Consider the following 9,808-nt stretch of genomic DNA (forward strand, 5'->3'; position numbering starts at 1 on the left):
GGTTTTATATTTAATTTGATTACATTAATGTTATAAGTTGAGATTTACAATAAATATTTTAACTGCTACTATATCAAAGGAATACTGCTGTAAGAAAGCACCTTATTTGTTTAAAGTGTTTGCAAACAAAATGTTATTGCACTTTTGTTCATATAGCAGTACTTTTAAATGAAAAAAAAGTGTGCAATACACTACTTTTGAATTCGTTATTGAATTTTGTGCATAATGCGCCTATATTTCTGCTGGAGTTTCCTTGTCTAGACACACGGCATCTTTGATTCTATCAAATACCAACACATAAAAAATCAATAAGTGACTGACTCTGTTAGAAATCTTATAATGGGCTATAATGGGTTTGGATCTTCCAACCGGACAATAATCCAAAAACAAACCTTGAAAACAACACAAAAATGGGTCACTGGGCACAAAACCAAGTTTCTGCCCTGGCCATTCCAGTTCCCTGACCTGAACCCTATAGAAGATGAGTGTGGTGAACTGAAGAGGAGAAGCTGGGAATCTGAAGGGTCTGGAGTGATTCTGGATGAAGGAATGGTCTCTGATCTCTTGTCAGGTGCTCTCTAACCTCATCAGGCATTATAGGAGAAAACTCAGAGCTGTTATTATGCCAAATGGAGGTTTCAAAAAGCCGTGTGTGTCCAATGTGTATTAGAGAAAAACATTTATGTCATAATGATATTTCCCCCCATTTTAAATTCTTATTCTCCAATGAAAGGTTAGATTTATGTGAATTTTTTAAATAAAAGTTCAAAATGATTAACAATGCAGATTTATTTTCACAGCCTTCTTTGATCATATTTACCAAGGGTGCCAATAATTCTGACCACGACTGTACATATATATTTTTGTTTTTTTTTATCTGACTCGTATATAATATATTACATGCATGCACATTTTTAAGGCAGCTTTAAATCGCCTTTTTGGTAACTTCATGACTTAACCGACCATGACACTGCATGCACGTAGTTTCATTCGTGCTTTGATATGAAACGATAAAGGCTACAGTGCACACCGACGCCTTTGTGCGTGCAATTGAAGAGCACGCACTCCGCTCCCATTTGATGTGCTCGTAAAGACGTTCTGCGACTAAATAAATGCACTTCTTGTTATTAGAATAAGTGAAGCAGCACTTGTGAGTGGGGTGGCCAACCCTAGCCCCGCCCCTGCGGTAATTGCATTAAATATTTTTAACGTGTTAAACTGAAAAAATGTATCGTCTGCGTTAACGTGCTAATTTTGACAGCACTAATATATATATATATATATATATTTTTTTTTTTTTACACTGAATTTGCAGCTGTATATTGACTGTCTTGTACTCACCAGCCTCCTTCCTGTTTGTCCACGTTCTGAATGATGGCGTTCTTACTGAAGGAAAGTTCATCATCGCGCTGGGCTTTGTATTCATACATGGCTCGTACTGTGCACTGCTCACACACACACACACACACACACAGGACCGTCACACACTAAACCGAACAGTACCAGAAACACGCTGCACATGCAGAGAGAGCAGAGGTACCTTAAACGTGGGCATCTGATTGGCTTCCACATAGAATCCAGGGTTACGGCCCTCATACAGAGATCCATAATCAGGCTCCTGCACGCAGACAAGAAGAGAAAGAGCTTTCACTCAAAAACCGCCTGACCGTAAGGTCTAACGAACAATTAATAGGTACATTTGTAAACCAAAACCACAATAATACACAGATCTAGCGCCAAGAAAGACTGTAAAGGAAAAGAGTCACTTCTCTCACACTTAAAACAAAATGATCAATTATTTCTTGGATGTACAGATGTGCTCAAGGATCTCTCTAAATAAATTCAAGCACTGGCTGAGGCCAGATTCACAAGACATTACGAATAAAATTATTCTTAATTGTCATTTTCTTATTTTCTAGATTATTCTCCTTTTTCTATATTGTAATCCAAAATATGCTTAATGTTTATATCTTTTTTTGTTACTATTTAGACAAAACGTAAAAAATTCAAATTCTTGAAAAGAACTTTCTTAAAAAAACATCATAAATTTCTTAAAGTTGGGATAACCTCAAACCCAAAAGTAAGGTACTTAAATTTATTGTGATGCATCAAATTTTTTTTCTTTGTAATTAAGCATTACAAAACAATAACTTCATATAATATTACTATGTGCACAAGTGCTCTGAAGTCACACAGATTATCAATCTGAACACAGTTAACGGTCATGATTATGCATGACGTAACTTTTTGGATTTGAGATTCAGTAACAACTCTATGAAAATGTCAAATAGAGACCTTGTTTTTCAGTTTGTAATTGTTACAGCATAAATTTATTCTTTCAGCACGATTATTTTCAGGGACCAATTCTCACTATTAACTATGACTTTTGCCTCAAACTCCTAACTTGCTGCTTATTAATAGTTAGTGAGGTAGTTGTTATAGGGTTAAAATACTGTCATTAATTACTCACCGTCATGTCGATCCAAACCCTTAAGACCTTCGTTCTTCTTCAGAACACAAATTAAGATATTTTTGATGGATTGTGAGAGCTCTCTGACCCTCCATAGACAGCAAGGTAACTACCACGATCAATGCTCAGAAACATAGCAAGGACAACGGTTAAATAGTCCATGTGACATCAGTGGTTCAACCGTAAAGATAACAAAAATAACGACTTTATTCAACCATTCTTTTAGAGAGTATCACATCGCATGCGCGCGCTTTCCCCAGAACGTAATCAACGCATTTCAGTTGCATTGCTCTCTACAGAGGGTCAGAGTGCTCTCGGATTTCATCAAAAATATCTTCATTTGTGTTCTAAAGATGAACGGAGGTCTTACGGGTTTGGAACGACATGAGGGTGAGTAATTAATGACAGAATTTTCAAGTTTAGGTATGGGGTGGTCTTGCGGAGTAAGGCATTACTATGTGCTTTATAAGTACTAATAAACAGCCAGTATGATAGTAGTATGCATGCTAATAAGCAACTAGTTAACAGTGAGAATTGGCAACTTATTTTCTAAAGAAAATATTCAAGAACTTAATTTTTTCAAGCTATATTTAGGGACGAATTCTTAGAAGTTATCTTCAACATCTTTCTTCAGAAGATTTTCGATTTGCACCTGTACCCTGTGACTCCCGGAAACTGCGTAAAACCAGCCAATCGCATTAGAGCTGTGGGGATCTCAGCCAGAGCTGATCAATTTCTGTGTGCAGTCTGAGGCATACACTTGCTCTCTAGATGCTAATTATAAGCTAACCGCATTCGGAGAAACTCATACGCACCAATCACAACAAACAGCTGAAGGAAGTAAACTAAACACGGGCGCCTCTCACAAACACTTATTTTAACAGCAATCAAACTGAACCAATCAGAGTGAGACAAATCAAGATTTCAGTATGCATGCCGTCAGATCTGCTACATGTATTGCAAGTCCAGATTTTAAGTTTCTACTAGTGCTGTCAAACGATTAATCGCATCTAAAATAAACGTTTTTGTCTACATATGTGTGTGAAATGTGTATATTTATTATGTATATATAAATACACACATATACAGTATATATTTAGAAAATATTTACATACATATATTTATATTCATACAATTTAATTAATATATAAATATATTTAATATATAAACAAAACATATTTTTGTTTAAAATGTACATGCATGTGTGTCTATTTATATATACGTATAATAAATATACACAGTACACACACATATATTATGTAAACAAATACTTTTATTTTAGATGCGATTAACCGCGATTAATCGTTCGACAGCACTAGTTTCTACATGCGAGTTGTTCACCAGTGAGTGGTTTGAATTAATCATCTAATTAGTTCCCAAAATACTAAACAATCATCCATCCTCAGTACTGTAGATTATAATTTTCTGTTGCATGATAATATCATTGTTGGTTGCATAAAATACCGTATTGTCCCGAATATAAGACGATGTTTTTTTCTTGGAAATTCATCTGAAAAAACGCGGTCGTCTTATATTCAGGGTCTAGACTTTGACATGTCAATAATACACCAGCAACAACAGGTGGCGCCAAATACGCATAAAACAAGTGTGCCATGAAATACGTAATGCAATGCGTGTTTTAAAGATCGCGAGTAAAAACAAAAGAAGCAGAAAACCTTACAGCTGCATGAGTCGTGACTGTCACGTTAGCCTGATGGCACCAAACTCCCTTTGCGATTTTAAAACGTAAGACAGTACCCAGATCTGAAGACTACAGTAAGATTTAACTTCTACTGTTAATAAGATTTTGGTAGGCTACTATTAGATGTATAGCCTAAATGTTCTAATTCAGATGGGCTACCTGTTTTTTTTTTTTAATGGTATATCAAAAAGTGTATATTTTTTAAATGTGATTGTTGTTACATTTTACCAGTTTTTACCATACTTTCAAAACAAAAATTTAAATAGGAAAAATATGCAATATGAAAATAATTGAAGACAAAATGTGTTTTACTGAGAAAAAACAAGATTTGGTTTTTAAAAGGCCTTTTTCCAAAAGGTACATCTGGTTGTCTTATAATCAGGGTCGTCTTATATTTAGGTCAATACGGTAATAGTTTCCGATTTCTTAAAGGGACAGTTAACCCAAAAATGATCATTGTCATTTTTCCACCCTCATCTAATTCCAAACCTGTACGAGTTTCTTCTGTGCAAAAAAAATAAATAATTAAATAAAAGGAACATCTTTTCTGAGAAACGCCTGTTTTTTTTTTTTTTTTGTCCATACAATGGAAGTCAATGGTAACTAAAAACAGTTTGGTTATCAACATTCTTCAAAATATCTTTTAATAGAAGAGAGTTGGTCATACGAGTTTGGAAGGTACAAGAGGATGACCAAATGAAAGAATTGACATTTTTGGGGTGAACACTGATCATTGTAAGAATTATTATTTTTCTATTCCATCTACTTGTTTTCTTTGTGTGTGTGTGTGTGTGTGTACATGTGAGTGAGTGAGTGTGTGAGTGAGTGTGTGTGTACATGTGAGTGAGTGAGTGAGTGAGTGTGTGAGTGAGTGAGTGAGTGAGTGAGAGAGTGTGTACATGTGGGTGAGTGAGTGAGTGTGTGTGTGTGTACATGTGAGTGAGTGAGTGAGTGAGTGTGTACATGTGAGTGAGTGAGTGAGTGAGTGTGTACATGTGAGTGAGTGAGTGAGTGAGTGTGTACATGTGAGTGAGTGAGTGAGTGAGTGTGTACATGTGAGTGAGTGAGTGAGTGAGTGTGTACATGTGAGTGAGTGAGTGAGTGAGTGTGTACATGTGAGTGAGTGAGTGAGTGAGTGTGTACATGTGAGTGAGTGAGTGAGTGAGTGTGTACATGTGAGTGAGTGAGTGAGTGAGTGTGTACATGTGAGTGAGTGAGTGAGTGAGTGTGTGTGTGTGTACATGTGAGTGTGTGTGTGTGTGTGTGTGTACTTGTTTATGCTACATTGAGGGGACCAAATTTCCCCACAAGGATAGTAAAACCTAAAATTTTTGACATTGTGGCCTGCGGTCCCCACGAGGGAAAAAAATGATTAAAAATAGTAAATGATGTTTATCTGAAAGTGTTATTTCGTGTTAAACAGGTTGTTTTTGAAAGTCGGTGCTTGAAATAAAAGCTTTTCATTTCACTGATTTTTATTGATGACTGCAGTGTTAATATTTTAATTATAGGACTATAATTAAACATTTTAATTGAGGAGTAAATAGTCTGATCTTTTGTTGTCCTCGCAGTGCGTCAGTTTTGCGGTAATTATTGCGGGGCAAATTAATTGTACTTTTAATTTAATAATAAAAGTAACTTCATGAATAATAATAGGCCTAATAAAAATAAGAATGTAACATTGTCTTTGGGTCGTTATGTTTCTCACAGATTTCTGCTCGTTCTAAATCAGACACAGATAAAGTAGCACAGTAAAGTGAGCGATTGCGTGTGAGAATTAATTCTAGCTGGCAGTGTCTCTCTACTAGTAGTGAAGCTGTGGAATTTAGTTAAGAAATATATGCTTGAACTTTTCAGTTTCTAAGTTATTTTATTGAGAAATCACAGAACAGTGTTGACAATACATTTCCGCGCTGAATGATTCTGTGCACCTGATGTACGTGCTACTGTCTGTAGCTGTGTGTGCGTTACAGTGCAGCAGCGCATTAGATTAGAACGGCGATTAACTTACCTGTGCAAAAAGCTGTTTAAAACGTGCATTCTCCCGTTCAATGTCGAGCATCCAGTAATATAATCACACATGTCTTGTGAAGCGCTTTCAGAGTATGCATTTATTTGTCACTTTAACTGTTTGGAAACTGAGCGTAAATGTGGAAGTCTTTCAAAGATTTCTTATCCTGTTGCGCCCTCTATAGGACCAGCGACTAGTCGACGTCAAGCTTAAAGCGTCATGCCAGAGCACTGAAGTCGACTAGTCGGTGCAACCCGTAATATATATATACAGTATATATATAAACTTGCTACGTGTACTGCGTTGGGCTAACCGAGACTTGTTATAGCACTTGCATTTTATTGCTCTTTTGATTGCTTCTATTGTCCTTCTATTTGTAAGTCGCTTTGGATAAAAGCGTCTGCTAAATGATTAAATTACTAAACGTAAATGTAATGAACTGTCCCTGTAAGTTCTTTCGATCATCAGCTGGGTCAGTTGAGACGTGGAACTCACTCTTTGCTCTCGTGAGCGTTGGTCTGCGGCACTGGCTCGGTCAGCTTCATCTCAAACTCGTTGCAGCGCAGAGGCACCTGCTGGTAATGTGTGATGAGCGCGAACAGCGTGTCGAACACCAGGTTATCCGTCAGGTAGAACTTGGGGTTGCCGGCCTCCTGCCGAGAGTGAATTCTGCAGTGCTGAACCCGACCGGACCGCCTGTCCAGAGGAAACCCACACCGCTCTTAACTCACAGCTGCTTCACGCTTTCAGTTGGGAGTAGTAGTATATTTTCATTTAATGCCATGTCAGCATCTTAGGCTTTTTTTTAATGGCAAAAACAATTCACCAATACAAGTATAACAAATACAATAAAAACCAGCAAACAAACAAACACAAGTTATATTACACAAGATTTTTACTAGTGCTGTCAAACGATTAATCGCGATTAATCACATCTAAAATACAAGTTTTTGTTTACATAATATATGTGTGTGTACTGTGTATATTTATAATATCAATTATATGAATATAAATATATACATGTAAATATTTTCAAAATATATACTGTATGTGTGGGTATTAATATATAAATAATAAATATACACAGTACGCAAACATGTATATTATGTAAACAAACACTTTTTTGGATGCGATTAATTGTTTGAAAGCACTATATTTTTACATTAACATGATAAAAATTCTAAAACTTTTTCTGGCAAAATTATAATAAATAACTCTTTGAGTTCACTTCATAAAAGAGTTTTCCACATACATTAAAAGCGGGACAGTCCGATAAAATGTGTTTGACAGAAAGGGGAATCATTCAGAACATGCTTTGAGTAGGGTCTTCACCTTTAAGCAAAAATGCACGAGTCAGTCTTGTATGACCTCTGCGACATCTGGTGAATACCACTTGATCAAATCTTAAGTTTGTTTGTTTGTTTGTTTGTGTTTAACGCCATTCCAGCTTCTGTGGCTATTTTCATGGCGAGAAATATTATGGCTGAATTGTATGTGACCATGGACCACAAATCCAGTCATAAGGGTCAATTTCTAGAAATTGAGATTTATACATCATCTGAAAGCTGAATAAATAAGCTTTCCATTGATGTATGGCTTGTTAGGATAATATTTGGCCGAGATGCAACTATTTGAAAATCTGGAATCTGAGGGTGCAAAAAAAATCTAAATATTGAGAAAATCCCCTTTAAAGTTGTCCAAATGAAGTTCTTAGTAATGCATATTACTAATCAAAAATTAAGTTTTTATATATTTACAGTAGTAAATTTACAGAATATCTTCATGGAACATGATCTTTACTTAATATCCTAGTGATTTTTGGCATAAAAGAAAAATCGATCATTTTGACCCATACAATGTATTGTTGGCTGTTGCTACAAATATCCCCCAGCGACTTAAGACTGGTTTTGTGCTGCAGGGTCACATATCATGTTTTTATAATTTATTTTTGCTAAAAACTCCAATACTGTATTTGGCTTAACTCTGTTAAAAGAGTTTCTAGTTTTAAGAGAGATTAAAAATCTGTTTGAAAGGTCTGGATTGACGCTCTCCAGGTGGAGGAGGGGAGGTTACCAGAAGGAGAGAGTGTAGTCTCCCACGAAGGTCTCGCTCTCCCGCACCAGGAACGAGCCGTCGGGCGCGCCGGTCTCCAGGCAGTACTCCGACAGCAGACGCTCCGCGATCTGACGCCCATCACGCCCCGCTCCCAGCTTCCCGTGAAACCACTTCTCCGTCACATGCTGGTCCATGCTGTTAATGATCTAGAGGTGCAATCAGTTGGAATCAGCTTCCAGAAGAGATCAGATGTGCTAAAACATTAGTCACATTTAAAGGCGACATATCATGAAAAATTTACTTTTCCAGGTTTTAAGTGCTATAATCAGGTCCCTGGTGCATCTACCAAACAAGGAAACGTGAAAAAGATTAACCCAGTAACTTTGGTTAGGTAAGCCTTTTTCTGCAAGCTTCTGAAGAAACGAGCGCGTCTGATTTCGCTCCCTTGGTGACGTGGCAAAGGGATCTCATTATAATATTACCGCCCCTTAATCTTATTGTGTTTTCACAAGCGACAACGGCGTACTAGTTCTAATGCAATGGCGAAAGTTTGAGCTAAACACGCTAACTGTTCTGTCTTTGTCTGCACAGACGAGCACAGAACACTGTTTAGAGTCCCAGCGTCAGAGGAGATGAGAGAAGTGCATTTATTGATTTATTTACTGTATATTGCTGCTGCCATACAGATCTAAAATAAACATGCGATTTATTTCCCAGCTGCTTACCTTCACAGACATAACCGACTGTTTTTGTAACTCGTGTGTGTGTGTTTTTAACGTAAACTTGTGTGTGAATGAGAACTTAGTTTAGTACTCATGCTGTGACAGCCGCTTTCTGTGCGTGTGCTTCAGATGTGTGCTCTCAGAAAACCGTGTATCAGAAGTTTAAACTCATATAGTTTAAAACGCATGATTTCAGCGCGATAAACATGATAATCAGAACCAAAACATGACTTTTCCAGGTTTTAAATGCAATAATCAGGTCCCCGGTGCATCTACCAGCCAAGGAAACGTGAAAAAGATTAACCCAGTAACTTTGTTTTGGTAAGCCTTTTTCTGCAAGCCTCTGAAAAAACGAGCGTGTCTGATTTCGCTCCCCTAGTGACGTTGCAAAGGGATCTCATTATAATATTACCGCCCCTTAATCTGTAAGTTTCCACCCATGGCTCCATCATTTTGATTTTGCAATGCTAACTGTTTTGTCTTTGGCTGCACAGACGAGCACAGAACACTGTTTAGAGTCCCAGCGTCAGAGGAGATGAGAGAAGTGCATTTATTGATTTATTTACTGTATATTGCTGCCGCCACACAGATCTCAAATAAACATGCGATTTATTTCCCAGCTGCTTACCTTCACAGACATAACCCACTGTTTTTGTAACTTGTGTGTGTGTTTAAAGTAAACTTGTGTGTGAATGAGAGCTTAGTTTAGTACTCATGCTGTGACAGCCGCTTTCTGTGCGTGTGCTTCAGATGTGTGCTCTCAGAAAACCGTGTATCAGAAGTTTAAACTCATATAGTTTAAAACGCATGATTTCAGCGCGATAAACATGATAATCAGAACCAAAACA

At 37.1% G+C, this 9,808-nt stretch overlaps 1 protein-coding gene across 1 annotated transcript in view; it reads right to left on the bottom strand.

The window, feature by feature from the left end:
* The window catches only part of plcg1 (phospholipase C, gamma 1), an 80,170-nt gene that overhangs the window by 30,474 nt on the left and 39,888 nt on the right, over window positions 1-9,808 (bottom strand). Inside the window, exons 20-23 of the mRNA XM_016240901.1 lie at window positions 8,257-8,444; window positions 6,678-6,879; window positions 1,541-1,618; window positions 1,342-1,445 (exon numbers count right to left, since the gene is read on the bottom strand). Coding sequence (XP_016096387.1) covers window positions 1,342-1,445; window positions 1,541-1,618; window positions 6,678-6,879; window positions 8,257-8,444 — 572 coding nt within the window. The remainder of the gene's footprint in view (window positions 1-1,341; window positions 1,446-1,540; window positions 1,619-6,677; window positions 6,880-8,256; window positions 8,445-9,808) is intronic.

Source organism: Sinocyclocheilus grahami, unplaced genomic scaffold (genome assembly GCF_001515645.1).
Source record: "Sinocyclocheilus grahami isolate Dianchi unplaced genomic scaffold, SAMN03320097.WGS_v1.1 scaffold604.1, whole genome shotgun sequence".
NCBI lineage: Eukaryota > Metazoa > Chordata > Actinopteri > Cypriniformes > Cyprinidae > Sinocyclocheilus > Sinocyclocheilus grahami.